Genomic DNA, 19,592 nt, shown 5'->3' with positions numbered 1-19,592 from the left:
TCGTTGTTAGCGAACTTACCAGTCTTGCCTCCAATGACCTGTATCCGTTTACAAAGAAATTCACCCTCAGAAGACAGGACACATTGAAAAGATTCTACAGTTCGGAAACGTTAAGTTCTAAAAAGTAGTTGAGTACGAAGCAGCATTCTAAAAAAATAATAGTAAGTGTAGTGCCCACAAAATGGACCGCGTCGAATGGGCTCACACGTTCATTTGATTGGATGCTTCTGCAGGTATCGCTCATGCATTTGTGTATTTATCACACCCACGCCGGAGATCCTGTTGTACTCATTCCCAGCACCTCTACCTTCCCTACCCCACAGCAGCAGCACCTTGCGATGTCTTTCATTCTTTTTATTCGTTCCTTCAGGGAATGGAGAGCATTTATCAGAGAGCCTTCCAGTGCCTGTTTGTCTTAGGAGAACTAGGTGCAGAGTGGTAGGATGTCTTGCATCAGGCTGCTTAAAATGGAAAGGGCTGCTAAGGTGGGTGCTCTCCAAACACAGGTCCTTTTATGCCTGTAAGACTGCTAAAATCCACCCATAATGCCTCCAGCACCCCATCCACCTTACTGCCACACCAGCTCTTTCAGTAATACATGTATAAAAGCTGTAGCAAACCAGAACAGTTTTCATGTGTTAACATTTCTTTTCATTTGACAATGTCGTTGTAAAGGTTAATTATGCAACAGCAGCCAAGGCCCTAAACCTAATACCAAATACAATCCCTACCGGATCTATAATGTCCAACATTAAAAAAAAAAATCTTCCTGAGCCAAAATTGATATTTAAAAGTTAGGAACTGATTTATATTATGAGTTTATTACCAGGAGACTCCCTGTCCATTGTATAGTGAAGTAGCCTGTATCTTTTCCTTATGAGTTAAAATACTGAAATTGTCTCTTTAAATGATAGCTCTGCAGATAATAAAATAAATGACCATGCTACGTCTGGATACCGGGAACAGCTGCTCTTTAAACAAGCAGTCGATGTTTAAAAGTACATGCCCAGCTTTTTCTTGAATATAATGTATAGCTTTAAATGTCTTAAGTATGTAAATTTGTAACTGACAGCTTACATTTTTTGTCAACTAACTTAGGTTGTGTCCATAGAGAAAAAAAATTAGTGTCGCATTTATCCTTCTGTTATCAACTCTAATAATAGACTTTATTTAAATAAAACTCTTCTGTTACGGGCTGACTTTATATGCTCTTAAGCTTCAGCTGTTTTGTTTTATTTTTCAGATCAACAGAAAGATTTAAAAAAGAAGATGATCTTGACAGTCTTATTAATGAAATATTTGAAGATCCCAACTTTGATAAAAAATCCTTTGTAAGTCAAGTGTTATAAATATGCAATAATTTTTTCATTTTTAAGACGTTTAAAATAGTCTGAAAACTTACAGAATGCACAAGTATCTATAGTTCATTGCATTCTGAGAAATACTATCATCTAAATAAATTATTCCACGTAGAGTTGTAGAAGAAATAAAATATTAGAAACTCTCAGTGTGTTTTTTGCTATTCATTTCTCAGCAAGAATGCGAAATTTAGAAAAGCTGCTAGAACAAAAGGCAACTCATAGTTGAAGTTGGTTACATGTATATAGTCTATAAGAACACTTTTCTGAAAGACCGAAAACAAACAGCTTTCATATAGGAATGTGCTTAGCATCTCAGATGCAATGCCATTGCTGTTATTCCATAACCCATGAGTAAATTGTTAATATTTTAAATATTTACCAGTAAATGCTTGTGTATCTACATTAGCTTTATGAAAAGCTTATAAAATAATATAACAGCCACCTATATGCTGTTCATACTGAACATATATTAATGTTTTGCCATATTTGCTTTGCTTTAATTTTTTAAATAAAAATTGTAAGTATAGTTTAAAAACTCCAAATCTTACTTATTGCCTTCCTACCCAGAGGTAACCACCAACCTTTCTATCCATACTTGTATACTTTTATTACATAGGTATTAACCATAAGTCATTTTCATTGCTGAATATACCTTGTTAAGTAATTCTACCACAGTTTACCCACTGCCCTGGTAATGGACATTTAAATTATGCCCAGTTGTTGCTCTTACAAACAATGCCTCTTCAGATATCTTTGCATTCTTCTTTTATTCACGTACAGGAGTTTCTCTAGGATGTATAAACCTTGAAGAGGAATTGCTAGGTTATAAGGTGTGCTCATTTTCAAAGTTTTTACCCATTGCCAAAGTGTTTTCCAAAGTGCTGTGTCAGTTTTATTCTTCTTACCAGTAGTGTATGAGCATTTATATACTTTAATTTTTACCATGTTGGTCATTATAAAATATATTTGTTAGATTTTTTAAAAAAATTTTTTTATTGATTTCAGAGAGGAAGGGAGGAGAGATAGAAACATCAATGATGAGAGAGAATCATTGATCAGCTGCCTCCTGCACACCCCCCACTGGGGATCAAGCCCACAACCCAGGCATATGCCCTGACCGGAATCAAACCTGCAACCCTTCAGTCCGCAGGCAACGCTCTATCCACTGAGCCAAGCCGGCTAGGACATATTTGTTAGATTTTAAATAAAGAGACCAAATGAAAGTCTAAGTTACAAGGACCACAAAGAAAAAAAAAATCTAAAAAGATAAATATAATACCAAAGTTTTTTTAAGGGTAGGGAAGATTAAAGCAAGACAGTGGACTGAAAATCACTAGGCAGTGCTGGTGTTAAGGCTATGGACATGGGCCAACTACGTTTTTGTCAACCAGACAAAGAATAAACTGGCTAGTATAGACCTTATCTTTATTTCTCTAACATTTTCAATTAATCCGAGGTAATTAATAGCTGATGTTAATTTTGATCAAGTGGAAATTGATTTACATGTCAACCCAATAGCAATGGTGTTGAATAGTCTGTGAACAAGAATGTATCATAAATGCCAAATAGCTATGCTGATTTAATTAATAGTAGAAAAAATAAACTACATAATGTTCTTGTTGGGATTCATTGATCACCTGAGCAATTAATTATTAAATACTTACAGAGTACATATCTGTATGTGAGGCACTATTTCTTCAGGGCATTTCAAAAGCAGAAGGAACTATGTCTCTGGCTTGGCTTTAAGATATACAAATCTGAGCCCTGGCCAGTGTGTTCAGTGGTTAGAGCATCACCTCAAGCACCAAAATCTTGTAGGTTTAATCCCCGGTCCCAGTTGGAGCGCATGTGGGAAGCATCCAATCAATGTGTCTATCATCAATGATTCTCTCTCTCCTTCCTCTCTCTCTCTCTCTCTCTCTCTCTCTCTCTCTCTCTCTCTCTCTCTCTCCCCCTCTCTCTCTCTCCCTCTCTCCCTTCCACTCTCTCTAAAAATCAATGAAAAAATTATCCTTGGGTGAGGATTAACAAAAAAAGGTATACAAATCTGAAATAAAAGTAACTCTTACAATCATGAGGAAATAAACGTTTATGTTCTTCTGCATGCTGCTTTTTTAAGTGGTTATATCCAGTTTTCCAGCCTGCAAGGGAGAAAGAAAAACGTCTGAAGGAGAGCAGGTCTGTGTAACACTGACCGGATAAGGAAGAGAAGTGTCTGAACAGCCCACCCATGCCCACCTCATCCTCAGAGGCCAGGTCGTGGTCCTGAGAGCACTGCTGCTTCCCCCGCCGCTGGCCCATTCCGCTGTTTCTGAACTGCCTTTGGGCCCACACAGAAGAGGCCAGAAAGCACAGTGAACGTCACAGCTCGCCAGCTCCGGGTCACAAGCATGAACCTGGATGGCACATGACACATTCGGAGGAACAGGAGGAGACTCATGCACATGATTATTTTTGAGACATGCGCCCCAAGTTTCCCCAGTTCTGTTTAACATCAAATAGAAGAGTTAAAAGAAATAGTGAAATGAAATATTTTTGCCTCCATTAAATTTCCTCACCTACTAGGTCAAATGAAGCCATGTTGCTGCATAGTTTAAATTGCCTTTTCTCCATCTCACTTCCTCTCCTTGGCGGTGGTCTTAGTATGTGGGTTTATGTTGTTTGGTACGATATGCCAGTTAACACTTAATAAATGCCCGCTAATGATGACGACGTTATATAACCATATAGGAACTACTGTATGGTTGTGGCTAGGTAGGTCTACAGTCTCCTCAGATGCCTATTGGTTGATACCTTTCCACTTGATCAAAATTAATATTCCTGAAGTTACCCAGGAGTTTAGTTAGTTTATTTTTAGTTCAGGTGAGTACTATTCACAGCCTTTAAAAATGAGTCTGAGGTGTGTGTTTTTTTCTCAATTGAATTTTTCCAGGATGAGGTTTTAAATAGAAGGTCCTTCATATTAAATCATTGAACTTTAGTATTAATTGAAGAATTATAAAGTGACTCTAAATCTTAGCATGCTAATAATGGCAGTATATCAATTTCCTAGACTAAAAGCAGAGTAATTTGCAAATTCCTCAGGGAGGTCGGACTTCCCTTTTGCCTTGAAGAAAAAGGTTTTGATCATTGTTTTTATTTCAGAAACTTTAAAATGATACAAATTTTTTTAAGTCATTTAAAAAATATTCTTGTTACAAAATAAAGAATATTAGTTTTCATGTTACAATTATCTAAGTTACTCTTGGCCTTTCATTGTTTTGTTTTTTTAACAGAAATTAAAATCTAAATCTTCAGGTAACACATCTGTCAGAGCTTCCATTCAAGGCCTCGGTAAAAGGTAAGTTGAGATTGCTTTGGTAAGTTACACACACTAGTGAGCAAACACTATGAGCATAGTCTAGTAGATTTTATTACCTTAAACAACAGTGACATTGAACAACAAAGCACTGGTTGGCTTTCAGGAGAAAGACCAATAGCAATATCTTTAGTGTTCCTATGGTCTGTGACCCCTTGGTGTAAAGGAACTTGAATGAGAGATTATTGCTATTGTAAATAATTTTCTGCCAGGTGAAAAAAAAAAAAGTGTGAACAGTTTCTCGAAATTAATGTTCTGTTATATTCTTCAGTATTTACTTTGTCCCTTACATTATTTGGCAAACACATTTTTCTGTGACTCATTTTAACTCTTTGAGTGTTCCTGCATATACAGGTTATATCCAATAAAGCAGTGATCCCGGAATAAATACCTCTTCTTTAAAATGGTTGGCTTGCTCCGGAAAATATGCAATTTGATTATAAGACTGTAGAGTTAACAAAGCCAAACTAACGTCTCACATTTCTTCCTTGTAATTTTCTTTCTCTCCCGTTTGTTGACCGTGTCTAGTTGCAGCCCCGTGTACCTTGGTGGAAGCACTACGCCGTGCGGAATTGGAACAGCTACTTCACAGAGGTGGGATGTCAGAAATACACTTTCTTACGAGGTTTCCCAATTTGATACCCAGTTTTTAAAACAGTAATCTTGGCACCGATCTGTTTCATAATCAGAAGTGTGTTTTCTTAGCCAATCCAAGAGCACTTTACTGAAATCTTCGTTATTTTTGGGTGATCGCCGTTGAAAGCTGTGACGGTGGTGACGCCTTTCTCTGCGCCCCACGCGAAGGGCCTGGACACGCCAGTCCCCGCTTGGCTCCCACAGGACACCGGGAGAGGGAGCGTCCACCGGGCGTTTTCCTTCTGGGCAGAGGAAGCCAGGTGGTGAGACACGCGAAGCAGCGCAGGCCCGCAGCTTCATGCCGTTCTCCCCACACTGGCTTGGCCAAACAGCCAGCATGAGAAGCCGCACGCAATGAGCTTTGTCTAGCTGAGGAGAGGGACTTGACACAAATAACTCCAAAAATAGCTGTTTAATCTTCACATGCTCTGTAATGTGAAGGGGAGGTACAGAATACTGTAAGCATAGATCATTGGCACCCCAATTAATATGAAGGGTTAGAAAATTCTTCCCTAAGCAAGTAACATTGAATCAGCCTAGAATATGAAAAATGAGCAGAAGTAAAGAGAGGGGACCGTTGGGGCCAGAGGGTATGCCGTGTTAGATGATCCCTGAGCTGGGAAGAGTGTTGGAGGAGCAAAGAGCAGCTGGGGAGCTGCAGCGCAGGGAGTGGCGGAAGAATGGCTCCTGATGGGGCTGGAGAGGTCGTCGAGGGAGATTTGGTTTGTTGGCGGTCCATAGTCCTCTGAAGATTTGAGAAAAAGTTGGTCATGGATGCAGTGAGAGCAAGTGGTGGTTGGTTGGTTGGTTTTTAGCAGAGAGTCACCTAATCATATTTGTGTTTCTAAAGAAAGTTATTTTAGCTGCTGAATAGAAAACGGATTGGAAGGTGAGAGGCAAGACAGGAGAGGCCAGTCAGCAGGCAGTATTTCGCAGTGGTCCAGGAAAGAGATGATAATGGTAGCTGTGAGCCGAGTGGTGGCAGTGGCTGTAGGGAAAAGGTGTCACATTTGAGCTGTTGCAAGAATCTAGAATTGACAAAATTCGGTGAATATATTGGCTAAGAGAACACTGTTAGGAATGACTCCCAAGTAATGTGCCTTGCCCAAGGTCACATAAAGTGTTACAAAGCAAGGGCTCAAATGTGTAATTGAGTCCTGCTCCATTATGCTTTCTAGTAAACCAGTTTGTAGAAGGCCAGGTAATAAATGTAAGAGGGGAGAACCGTGGCTGATTTTACTACTGCAGCTGCTGTTCTTTCCCATCTGTCCAAATATCAAGAGTCCCTAGTCTACTGTGTAGATCTGACAGGATTTTACTGAAAACCACAGGGTCTGGGCAGAAGACTATATTGGGCTGTATTTGGAAAATTCCCATCATAAACATCTTTAAAATAATGAACATCCCCTTGATTGGCTGGACAAAGGGACAAAACTGTTGATGACACCTTCATATTCAATTGCCTCCACATTTTAGAAAAAGAAGAGTGACTATCTTTCATTGGAATCATTACATTATTTTTTAATATATTTTTATTTATTTCAGAGAGGAAGGGAGAGGGGGAAAGATAGAAACATCAGTGACGGAAGAGAATCATTGATTGGTTGCCTCCTGCACACACACACACACACACACACACACACACACACACACACACTGGGAATCGAGCCTGCAACCCAGGCATGTGCCCTGACTGGGAATCAAAGCATGACCTCCTGGTTCACAGGTTGACGCTCCATTCCTTTATTTTAGGTATGCTCTAGTTAGACGTAGTTATGGACGATAAATATTTTTAAGCCCTGAATATATGCACTGATTTACATGTCCAGGGCATAAGAGAAATTGAGTCTATTCTGCCTGTTTTCCATGTGTTTTATTTGTTTGATTTCTGGGTAGAGTTCTGGTTTAGAAGTAATACTCAATGATTTTAAAGTGTAAAGATTTGAGTTTTTACCCCTTTGGTGGGGAAGGGAGAAAGAGTAGTAGCAGGAAGCGTGGTGGCATTAATAAGGTATAGATAAGACTAAGGCGTTATTTTCAAGCCAAATCGAATTTTACTCCTAATTATTTTTTAAACTACTTGCAAGGCCGAATTATTGCATAGACTGGTACTAATTATGATCTAACAAAGTGAATCGTAGCAGCAGAATGATTTCTGAGCTGCAAGTGAGTTTTATTTTTCTCAAAGGACAGTGTTTGTAGGAAACTGTGGTAGTGTGAATAGATTTGAATAAACTACTAAATTTTAAATTAAATTAAAAAGCTGTATGTAACATTATGGTTGAGATTTTACACATACAAAACGTCAGGAAATTCAAAATTATAGTTCCCACAACAGCAATAATTCAGCCAAATTGCACATATGTATTAAGGCATTAAAGTTAACACTCTGTGCAATCATGTAATAAACTACATATGCATAAGAAAGCACGTTATGGCAGCTTTGGGAACCATCATTTTGCATTTCCTGACTTTGTACATTCAAAATCCAAGTTCAAATGTGTACGAATATAATTGTGTTGAATTTCCATATGTACAAGTACATTTTCATAAATTGCTCACAGTTTAAAAGAAAATATGGACTTATGAAACTTGTATAGATTTTGAATGTTTAGTTACTGTTATGATTAAACATAATTTTAGACATAGAAAGCATTTATTCTCAAAGGAATCTGTAAGCCAAAAAAAAAAAAATTGCAATTTTGAAGTTACCATATTTGAATTTCAATAAAAATAAGTGAAAAATATTTGGCTTTTACTTTATTATTTTTAATTACAGAAGGATTGTATCCTTATTATAAAAACAAACTTGAAAAATGTATAAAGAGAAGGATAATAATCTTCCCTCCCTCCATTCCTACCATTCCTGAGACAGCCAGTGTGGGCTTGATAGTATATTACTGTCTATATTTTTTTCCATGTTCTTACCTTATAAACACCTGTATAGGAATTTTTTGTTGTTGTTTTTACAAAAATAGGATCATGCTATATATGTTACTGTGCACCTTGTTTTCGACATCTTTCTAGGTCAGTGAAAAAATTAATTCTCTTTATCAGTTGCCTAATATTCCATAGTATAAATATACTGTATGTTATTCATTGTTTTTCCCTTTTAGGTAGGTATCCAAAAAGTATCTTGTTTTTTGCCATTTCTACAAATCTATAGTAGAAATTCTTGAGATATATACTTATGTTGATGCTTTTATTTATATGCAATAGCTTCCCCAAAATGGAATTGCTAGTGCAACAGCAAAGGACAATTTTAACTTTAAAATAATCCCAAAGGTTAAAGCAGTTCACATACCCTCCAGAAATATCTGAGGAGCTTAGTTAAAAATGTATTTTGTTGTTGCTTTAAATTTTAATTATTTGTTAGATTTTACCTTTTAAACAAACAGGCACTGTTTGTTATAAGCACTTTAACAGTATTACCTCATTAGGTCCTCACTGTAATTCTAAAAGATGTATAAAAATTATTAGTGTCCCCATTTTACATACAGAGAAACAGTTACAGAGAGAAGTTGAGTTACTTGGCTATAGTTGCACAGCTGGAAAGTAGAATCAGTAGTTGAACCTGGGCAATTTGTGTTCACAGTCTACGCTCTTACCTACCATTCTCCTATACCTGTATTAGTGAGAGTGAATATATTTTTAAGCTTTGTCTTTGTCATTTGTAAACATTCTGAATAGTATAAGTAAGTATTGGACCTTGTGCTGAAAATGTTTTCTTCCACTATTTTTCACTTTGTTTTGTTTTGTGTTTGTTTTTTGTGTGTGTTTGTTTGTTTGTTTTTTGAAAATTTCTGTAAGAGTTTATTTGAGCCTAACTGATGACATTCCTGGGAAGCAAGATGTCAAATGCTCCTGTTCTTGGCATCTTAAAAACTCTTATTTCCTTTTAATTTTTAGGTGATCAAATGTATCTATATTGATTCTAGATTTTAAATATTTCAAGCAATATTGTTTAAGTCACAATTATTATACAAATCAAATTGTTTGCAGCAGCGATTCATAAGTTTTGTCATTTATTATCATCTTATTCCTAAAGTTACATGTAGTATGTGCGTTTTAAGAATTGCATGGCATTTGAATTCCTCATATTCACTAAGCGTAGTTCTAGCAGTTCTGCCCTCTTTCCTGCATCATCGCTTTGCTCTTCACTGCGTCTTTGCTTTTTTCCCTCCTTTCTCTTAACCCCACTTCCACTTAAATGGCTCAGGTACACCTTCTCAGAGAGGCCTTTGCAGTCCACTCTATTTAAAATTGCAGCCCACTCCCTCCACTACTCTCAATTTGTTTTTTCCTGCTCTACTATTTCATTTGAAGCATTTTTTATCTTCTAACATTGTGATGAGTACTGTTTATTTCTTTTCTCATTAGAATCCATGCTCCATGAGGACAAAGTCTTACTAGCACATAGTAGGCTTTCAGCAAATACAAAATGGAGCAAATTAGGTTTACAATTGTTTATGTGAAAAATAATATATACACTACTTAGTAAATAATAATATAAAAATAAACAGTTTTGTGTACTCACAACTATAAACCTACTTTTGCCTGTTTTTTGTGTGTGTTTTTTTAATGAGTGGATGAATGCATTAATGCCAACTACTGGGAAACAGAAACAAATAAGATACTGTCCCAGCACTTAAGTAGCTTAAGGGGGAGACATTCATTTCAATACAATGTGGCAAATTCTGTAATAAAGGCATTCTTGAAAATTTTATTAGGAAAGGAAGCAACTTAAAGAAGTTAAGTGAATACTTCCCTCAGGCACAATTTGAAAACCATTGAACTAAAAGATCTACACATCCGTTTCCTTTCTTTTCTATCTGTACAATATACATGTGTGCATAAATGTATAGGTGTATAAGATCTTAGTAAAATAGGTACGCGTAGAAATTGAACCTGGAATTTTAGGTATATAATTATTCCTTTAGTATAAAAATTTACAATCAGTTTAATCTTTACTTTTTTGTTGTTAACTCAGTAATTTGTAATATATGGTATATCCTATGAATAAGTCACCATATTTTTATATTTAAACATACCAATAATCTTTAATGTACAGTTCTTTTTCTCTAAACAGATCATGTGACCATCTGCGTTGTACAGCATGTGATTTCTGGGTAGTAAGCTACGATGACTATATGTGGGACAAATCATGCGATTATCTGTTTTTCAGGTATGTTTCTAAGGAATCTCACTGTGAAAATGTACCAAGTATAACTTTATATTTCTATTTTGCTGTAATGTCTCTTGTGGACTTGGCCAGATTGTGTGGCCTCTACCTCTTCAATATTCCTCTCACCATCTCCTTTTTTCCATCTGTCTGCTGTCAGCCTAGGTAAGACATGTTGCTTCTGGACAAGAATCTAGATATTGCCTTCTTGCCCAGCCGGTGTGGCTCAGTGCTTGAGCATCAACCTAAGAACCAGGAGGTCACAGTTCAATTCCTGGTCAGGAGGGGAATTTGATATGCCCAGGTTGCAGGCTTGATCCCCAAGAGACAGCCGATCAATGATTCTCTCTCATCATTGATATTTCTACCTCTCTCACGTTCTCACTTCCTCTCTGAAATCAATAAAAATAAATATATATATTTTTTAAAAGAATATAGATATAGCCTTCTCACTGACTTTTCTGCCTTCAGTATCTTCTTTCAGACCACCTTTTCCTTGCTGAGAATTAAAGCATAACTAAGAATGTGCCATTCTCCTACCCAGAACCCTTCTGCTTACAGAATCATGTCCGAATTCCTTAGTATGGCACCCAAGGCCCTCCAGGATCTAGCCCCTATCCATCACCCAGCTTTGTCTTTCCACAATATACCTTCCTCCTTCACAAGATTTTAGCTACATCAAATTCCTCAATACTCCATTCCCCATTACTTTGTGCAAGCTCTCCACCTCCTGGGACACCTTACCATTTTATCTAAATCTTAGGTTGACACATGTCTGCCTCTCTCCTTGCGGTCAGGATAGGCCTACTCATACTTTTGCAATTTATACATCTTTATACACTACTAACTACCTAATGTTTTTAAGATGTTATAAGTTATAAAAATATGCTTAAACTACGCATTCACTTTTTTAAATAAAAATTAAGAGTTAAAAATTAATAGTGCACATATCATTCATTTTTGGCTTCCCTAACCTGTGCCTAAACAAAGACTGTCTATTCGGATACAAGGAATCATAAGACATTGTAGCACTCTCCCGTAGCAGAAAGAAAAGGGGGAGTTTTCCAGACCTCTTCCCACATCCATTCTCATGTAAATCCCTAGGAGTCTCCTCTAATGTAATAATTTTTAAATTTTTTCACATCAAGAACTGAACTATTTTGAAAATCTTAACGAAAATTTTGCATCTTCTCCACACACCAAAGTAAATGGAAATGTACAAATATACAGAAAAAGTATAATTTAAGAGGTTTCACATTCCTCAATCCAAGTAAAGCCTAGTGACCTCCCAAAATCCCAGGTCAGGTTAGCCTACCTTTCATCCCATTATTGGAAAAGTTAACTTCATTTCAGGTCTGTTTGCCTTTTCTGACTTTTCTAACTCCTCTGCTAGTTACTACTGCTGGTTCATCTACAGAGTGATTAATAATTCCCACATGCCACCAAGATGCACCAGCAATTTTTACAGAATAATAGAATGCATGTAATATCAAAACGGGTGAGCACAGCCATTAAGTGAGCTTTTCGGTGATTTAGTTGGTACTTGAACTTGCAGTGTCTCAGTTAAGAACTCTAGATCTGTGGTAGCCTGGCTTTGCTTGCTTGTTTGATTGTTTTGTTAATGAGAAAGAGCAACTTTATTTTTACGCAGGGTCAGGCACAGGCACTGCCCATCCTTGTCAGATGCAGCGGGTGAGGGAATGTGAGGTTTGGGGCATTAAAGCGGAAGACCTTCTGCTGAGAGCTCGGAACCCTCCCGGGAACATCCCAGCTCAAACCAGGAAAGCGGGAACGGGGTGTCTGGGAAAGGCCACAGACAGCAGGGCTCGTTGTTGGCTCTTTGGGGTCCGTTTCCTCGGACATCGTTTGTCCCAGCATCAGATTCCAGGTCAGCAGCAGCCCCCAGAACTGCGGCCGCAGCCAGAGCCCCCAGACTGCTGACCACGCCCTTGGTCACAGGCGTCAGAGCTCTGGCACTCCTAAAACCCCTAGTTAAGGAGTCAGTCACTTTCTGGCCTGAGGGGCTCAGCTGATTGGAGCATCATCCTGTGCACCTAAAGGTCGAGGGTTCAATTCTTGGTCAGGGAACATATTCAGGTTGCAGGTTCGATCCCCGCTCAGGTTGGTACAGTAGGCAACCAATTGATGTCTCTCTCTCTCACATCTATGTTTCTCTCTCTGTCTCTCTCCCTCACTCCCTCCCTCTCTTTTCCTCTCTCTCTAAAAATCAATTTTAAAAAACATTTTTTTAAAAATTCAATCAGGTATCAGATGTTAAATTTGTCAAAATACATTGCAGATTGAATAAAAAACTTTTTTTCTTCATTTAACTTTTTAGTTTTCATTAAACACGTAGTTTTGTGAATTTTTTTTTTCTTTCTGACAAAACTTAGATGATTCATTTCTTCCCCTGGCTCACTATAACCTTAGCTAAGACTTTGCTGGTCGGAGTCTCAGTTTCTTGAATCAGACAGTTGACCTGGAAAATCTCTCAGGTTTTGTGAGGTTCTAACCTTCAAAATTTGCCTGGATTTTGTACAATACAGGACTGAATGTGGTGTCCACTGGCCACCAGAGGGCACTTTGTAGCCTGCCTTCTCCTGCAGTGACATTAAAAAGATGGGACTATATCTCTTTTTTTAATATTTATACTGTGTTTCATCATTTTACTTCGCATTTATCATTTTATTTTGAATGTTTCTATTTTTCTTCTGCCATAGAATAGTTAGATAAATTCAGTACATGGATTATCTTGAAAATCATAATTGACTTTCAATTAATTAAACATAAATTAACTTCTCTGGTCTTTTTTTATAATAACATCAATCAGATGGTTATCATTTTCATGATGGTCCTGCCAATTGATTTAATTATTTTAACATTGTCACTTAATGTAGGTTAGGTATTATTTTATTGCTGACACTATAAGTAAATAACATATCATTAAAAAATGAAAGATATATCAGTTCCAACACATAGAAATAACAGGCACTTTTCCTTTAGTAATGAAAAATTTCTGTTCTTAACCCATCAGAAGCGCATTATTTTTATGCCTTTTACATCCCCTCCATTTGCCATATTGCTGGCTTTTAGCATTTGGTGTAGTAAGTATCTGAGGTAGGAGATGAACCACCACCCTTTTCACTCTGTTCTCACTTGATCTGAGCCAAGAGTCAGAGAAGTGATTCACTGTATTCTCATATCATGCCATCTCTGATAAAACAAATCATAATTTTTCAGCTTTTATTAGGTCATTATGTTCTAAACAGCCTTCATAAACAGGCCTAGAGAAATGCCATTGAAAAGTACTAGTTACTGAGGAAATACCCTCAGAAAGAACAGGGAATCACATCTGCTGTTGTTTGTGTGAAGGGAACCAAGGTTTGTTGAATGTTCAGTTGTTAATAAAGATGGGAAAAATAAAGCAACTAGAACTTTTTTTAAGTCATTAAGCACTGGAAAAGCCACTGTTCTAAAACATTCATGTTTTACTAATAGGAACAACATGCCAGAATTCCACAAATTAAAAACAAAGTTGGTAAAGAAGAAAGGAGCACGGGCGTATGCCTGCCAGTGCAGCTGGAGAACCGTTGTAGAACTGACTGACCTGCAGACGGACCATCAGCTGCGTTGGGTTTGTGGTAAACACTAAGAATGCAGACTTTGCCCTGGCCGGGTGGCTCAGTTGATGGGAGCATCATGCCATAACCCGAAAGGTTGCGGATTTGATTCCCAGTCAGGGCACCTAGGTTGTGGGTTGGGTTCGATCCCCGGTCGAGCTGTGTACAGGAAGCATCCAATCAGTGTTTCTCCTCTCATCAATGTCTCCTTTCTCTCTCTTCCCGCCCACCTTCCTCTCTCTCTAAAAACCAATTAAAGAATATATATATCCTTGGGTGAGGATTAAATAAATAAATAATACAGATTTTTCACATTCAGACAAATATATCCATGAGAGCAGTCTCTATTAATCATCATAATATTTAAGTAAAGGTACATAGCAGTATCATGCCCTTGGGAAAAGACAATAAATTTCATTTAATGACTAAACAAATTTTCAAAGACAAATAGACTTAAGAAGATAATGTGCTTTAACATTTTGGAATTATCCCTTTTTGATATAATGGACATTTCATTTTGTAAGCAAAGAAACAAGTTCTTCAAATTCTTCTTTGCCAGCCTCTCTTCTATTTAACGAAAGTTTAATTTAGCAGTTTTATACCAATCTATAGCCATTTATCAGTAACTGCAGTATTACTGACTGCTAATACACTTGGTGTAAATATTCCTCATTCAGAGCATTTAAATGGGATAAAGGCGGCCAGTGCAGAGAGGTCATTGAGGAATATATACATCCCCTCGTCCAGTCAGAGCTGTTGTTGCAAAGGATCATAATTTAGATGTGGCAGAAACCATGTAAGCAGTGACTAATTGAAGAGTTTTCAGGAGTATAGGTAAACTGTAAATGAATACACTGCCTACATCTGATCTTACCTCACCAACTTAAAGTGATATTATGTACAATAATGGTATGTATTTTAGGTTTTAGCTTCTTTCTCCTCCTTTTGTTTGTATATGTATATATATATATATATATATATATATATATATATTTGTTTGTGATATATATATATATATATATATATATATATATATATATATCAAAAGTTACTTGGTTTTTTATTTTAGCAAATACGCATTTATATATATTTTTAAGATATTGATGCACCTAAAATTCCAAGGAAAGATCCAAATATGGACAGGTCATTGTTGGTTTTTTCATTACTTTCTAGCTTTTAATTCCTAAAACTCTATAATCAAGTAAAATGCACAGCAAGTAAGATATTTTCTCAGGCAGCCTGTTGGTTTTTCTGGTAGGATCAGAGTGACATACTATTTATTAGATGAGTATGAAAAGAGAGACGGAGCATAGCCTGTTGGGCTCCTTCTTGACATCACTGAGACTTGGAGAACCTACAATAGCACATTTAGGAAATCGGTTACCTCAGAATTACCAGCTCCCAGCCACCATCAAGAGATTCTGAGAGCTTTCTAATCTGCCAAAACCTCTTTACTGCATGTGTCTAATATATAATTCGATTGTTGATACAAGGCATGCTGAAAAAGAGTAATTAAAGCAAAGTTATGATCTTCTTAGTCTTGTGCTTAATCCAGCCATCCTACTTAAGCAAAGAAGAAAAGCCTTCTGGTCATTAAAAGCCTTCTCCTAGCCATAACACATTTGCACATGAGTAAAACTCAGTAAATCTAGTGTTGCAACCGATCAAATCTGGTGGCAGAAACTGGCATTTTTGTATTAATATGTTTATAGATCTTATCTTTCAATAAAAATGTTTTACTCTCTAAAATGTTATATCACTGTAATGTATCCAGAAACAGAGGGATTTGGATTGAAGTCACCTATTTCAAAAAAATAGCACAGCAACAAGATTCACACATTCAGAACCCCACTTTAGTCATAATGGTGATGTTTGCTTTGTATGCAAAAGAACAAATTTACTAGATTATTAATTTTAAAATATACTTTATTACATCATAACTGTCCTATAACTTGGATATATTACCCATGTTTGGCATTTTATTTGTTTATTTATTCCTCACTCGAGGACATGCTTAGAGAAGGTGAAACATCGATGTGAGAGAGAAACATTGATCTGTTGCCTTCCACATGTGCCCCAACCGAGGATCAAACCCGCAATGCAGGTTTGTGCCCTGACCAGGAATTGAACCGGCAACTTTCAGTGCACAGGACGATCAACTGAGCCACTCTGGCCAGGCTGTCTGGCATTTTATAACATAGTAATTGTAATAATTCCCCAATGTCAGAAATATATATGTGACTTCACATTTTGTTTGCAATTTACTTTATAAGCTTTTTAATATTGTACAATTTTAATCTAAAATATAGAATGTTATTTTATATACAAAGGGATAAATTATTACCAGTTATAATTAAATCAAAATGCAGTTACTTTAGTATCAATGTAAACAAAAAGCATAGTTTCTGGTGAACTATAATTTTAAAATGCAAAATCTATAAAATTTAAAAGATGTTTTGCCCGTTTGTTTTCAATGTTCATAATTTTTTACCTTTAGCAAGTATTTATTTTTTGTCAAGCCAGGTAGCTACTTTATTTGAACTGTATTATATTCTCTGGCCCCTATCCTACCAAGACATGAATAAATAATAGCTTTATTCTGTATTTAGTAACATTTTTGTTGTATAGTAAAACTTTCATATTGGGATTAATTTGAAATAACTTTGATAATTTCTTTTAAAATGTCAACAAAAAAGTTTCCAACCATCCAATTGAACAGATAATTTACTTATTACATTGGCGAGGAGAAGCATACCATGAGAGAGAGAGAGAGAGAGAGAGAGAGAGAGAGAGAGAGAGAGAGTTGGTGTGTGCGTGAGCGTGTATAACAAAAGTGGGTATTTAAAGGAGCCAGGTCCAAGTGCTGGAAGAACAAGCCATGTTGAGATGGTGGTGTAGCATCCTTCTTTTCTTGAGTGAAAGAAGATGTCGTCAGACTATGATTTTGAATTGCTTTTCCTCCTTCATTTACTGATCTGTTATTTAAAAATAAGAACTAAAAGGTCTTTGTATCTAATCAGTACTCTGATGAAGCTTAGCAGTCACTTGCAAATGTTGGTTTTCCTCAGATGTTATGTCTTAATAAAATCTCTATCAGCTAACATACTACCCCTATTAATCAGCTGAACCTATTATTATTTAGATTTGTTCTTGAGCTCTGGTCAGTGTGGCTAGGTGGTTAGAGCACCGGCCCGGCTGCTCACCAAAGGATCGCAGGTTCAATTCCCAGTCAAGGGCATGTACCTGGGTTGCAAGTTCGATACCCTAGATATGTCTCTCTCACATTGATGTTTCTCTCTCCCTCCCTCCATCTATCCCTCCCTTGCACTCTCTCTAAAACTCAATGGGAAAAAAATCCTCAAATGAGGATTACAAAAAAAAAAATAGTTCTTGAAGGGAAGAAAATATTCAAACTATACAGTCTCTTTAGAGTTAACATACTTATTTGTGTATATGACGCCATTTTGTGCTCTCTTTTCAAAGATTGCATGGGATATATAGATATAGATATATATGTGGTTGATAAATTTATTTTCAGACTTCCCCAAATGCCTTGAGATAATGGGTGACAATATGAAGTGTTGCAAAATCAGAGGTGAAAGTCACATCCCTTGGGAAATTACTTAACTTTTTGGTTTCATTTGCCCAAATGAAATGGTGACAACCTTTTTGTAGCTTAAGTATTATGACAACATGTTTATTTTTTCATTCCCTAAATATTCCTTATAAGAAAAGCAGCTATGCTATTGTTTTTATTTTATAACTAGTAAATGTAAATGTGGCCAGCTTTATCTTTATATAAATTGAAGCTACAACTTTCAAAAACAAACCAAAAATCCACTCACCCTGGTCTCTTCCTGTCTGGTTTAAAACAAATTGTTCATCATGAAGGCGTGCCAGGCCTTTCACAGTATCTTTTCATCTTTATCTGTCTCTGCTTCTCTCTTTCAACCAAACCTGTATCCTACCCACAGTCCCTTAGATAGACCTCACCTTTTACTGTCTTGATATGTCTTCTCTTCCTTATCTTATCCTATCCAAGTATGACTCATTTTTCAAAGCCTATATCTTGTACACCGATGTTTTTCAGAGTGTTATCCACTCTCAGGGGAATCCCCAAGAGTCTTGGGGAGGGGGGAGGCCATATGGTCAAACCTATTTTAGTAACATTAAGATATTAAAGCTGCTGGCACCTTACGTAACATGATCCAAAGCAGTGGCACCATGCATTTGCAGTAGAAAAAGCCAATTTCACGTAAAAGTATCCTTGATAAAGGCAGTAAAAACTATTAATTTTATTAATCTCAGCCTTCAAGAACATATCTTTTTAATATTCTGTTATGACTGTATGGGGCGCACACAAAAAGAACTTGCGCTAAACAACTCTTCGTGGAATCCATTTTTGCTTGAAAGAAAACTGACAGATAAACTGTGGTCATTCAGAATATTGAATATTTGCCACACATTTTCTCAAAAATGAACTGAGTGAGTCACCTCCAGGAAAATAACTGACAGTATTTGTTGGCAATGATAAAATTCGAGTCCTCAAGCAAAAATTAGAATTTTAGAAAATTTGTATTCACCAGTGACACCTTCATACTTAAAGACTTTCCTAAGACTAGTGGTGATATGAACAAGTAAAATCTTTGATACTATATCATGAAACATGACAATATTTGGGAGCTCTGTATAATTCAGCAAACCAATATCACCAAATGACCAATGCATGATATTACAAAACTGTTCATTTAAAGTGCAAGATAGACCAATGGATTTTGATGTAGCAGAATACTAAAAGTTCATTGATGTGATTTCCGTTTCCACCTTGCACTTAACTTTTAAGAAACTAGCACTTAGGAAGTTTTGAGGTAGTCATGCAGAATAGTCACGTGAGGCCCAATTTTCTTCTTAGGCGCAACCAAAACAACGTCTTAAGAGAGTGAATGCAGCAGCAGATGTGCAAATCCAGCTGTCTTCTATCAAGCCAGAGATTAAAGAGATTGGCAGAAGTGTGGAACAAATGTCACCCTTCTCACTCTATTTGTTTTGGGAAATACAGATATTTTTACAAAATTCAACAACACATCATGGGTTTATTTTTTTAATTAATAGTATTTAATGTTCTTAGTTTTAATTTCTAATACAATAAATACCCTATATAATAAAAGGCTAACATGCAAATTGTCCCCTCGACCAGGAGTTCGATCAGGGGGTGGGGCCGGCCAGCCAACTGCCTGCAGCCCTTCCCTCCACCCCCCCCCCCGGCCGGCCCCGCCCCCAGTTGGCCCACCCCCACTCCGAACGGGGCAGGCCAGCCGGACCCCACCCATGCACAAATTCATGCACCAGGCCTCTAGGCAATAGATAAAACTACAAAAAAAAAAACACAAGCTAGTTGGGGTTCATAATAATTTTTAAGAGTGAAAAAGGGGCCT

The 19,592-nt window shown here is 36.9% G+C and overlaps 1 protein-coding gene across 3 annotated transcripts in view; it reads left to right on the top strand.

Moving 5' to 3' along the window:
- Positions 1–19,178, top strand: part of CFAP418 (cilia and flagella associated protein 418) — a 20,283-nt gene extending 1,105 nt beyond the window's left edge. The window contains exons 2-7 of one of the 3 annotated variants that reach the window (XM_028156073.2): positions 1,244–1,331; positions 4,637–4,701; positions 5,248–5,313; positions 10,445–10,540; positions 14,036–14,178; positions 19,070–19,178. In XM_028156073.2, the coding sequence (XP_028011874.2) occupies positions 1,244–1,331; positions 4,637–4,701; positions 5,248–5,313; positions 10,445–10,540; positions 14,036–14,178; positions 19,070–19,092 (481 nt within the window). In that variant the 3' untranslated portion in view covers positions 19,093–19,178. Of the gene's footprint in view, positions 1–1,243; positions 1,332–4,636; positions 4,702–5,247; positions 5,314–10,444; positions 10,541–14,035; positions 14,190–19,069 lie in introns of those variants that run through there. The other 2 variants (XM_028156074.2, XM_008148526.3) reach the window with 2 other exon arrangements.
- The last annotated feature ends 414 nt before the right edge of the window (positions 19,179–19,592 follow it).

This window comes from Eptesicus fuscus, chromosome 19 (genome assembly GCF_027574615.1).
Source record: "Eptesicus fuscus isolate TK198812 chromosome 19, DD_ASM_mEF_20220401, whole genome shotgun sequence".
Taxonomy (NCBI): domain Eukaryota; kingdom Metazoa; phylum Chordata; class Mammalia; order Chiroptera; family Vespertilionidae; genus Eptesicus; species Eptesicus fuscus.
The sequence above is the reverse complement of the archived record's forward strand: the minus strand, read 5'-3'. Positions and strand labels throughout refer to the sequence as shown.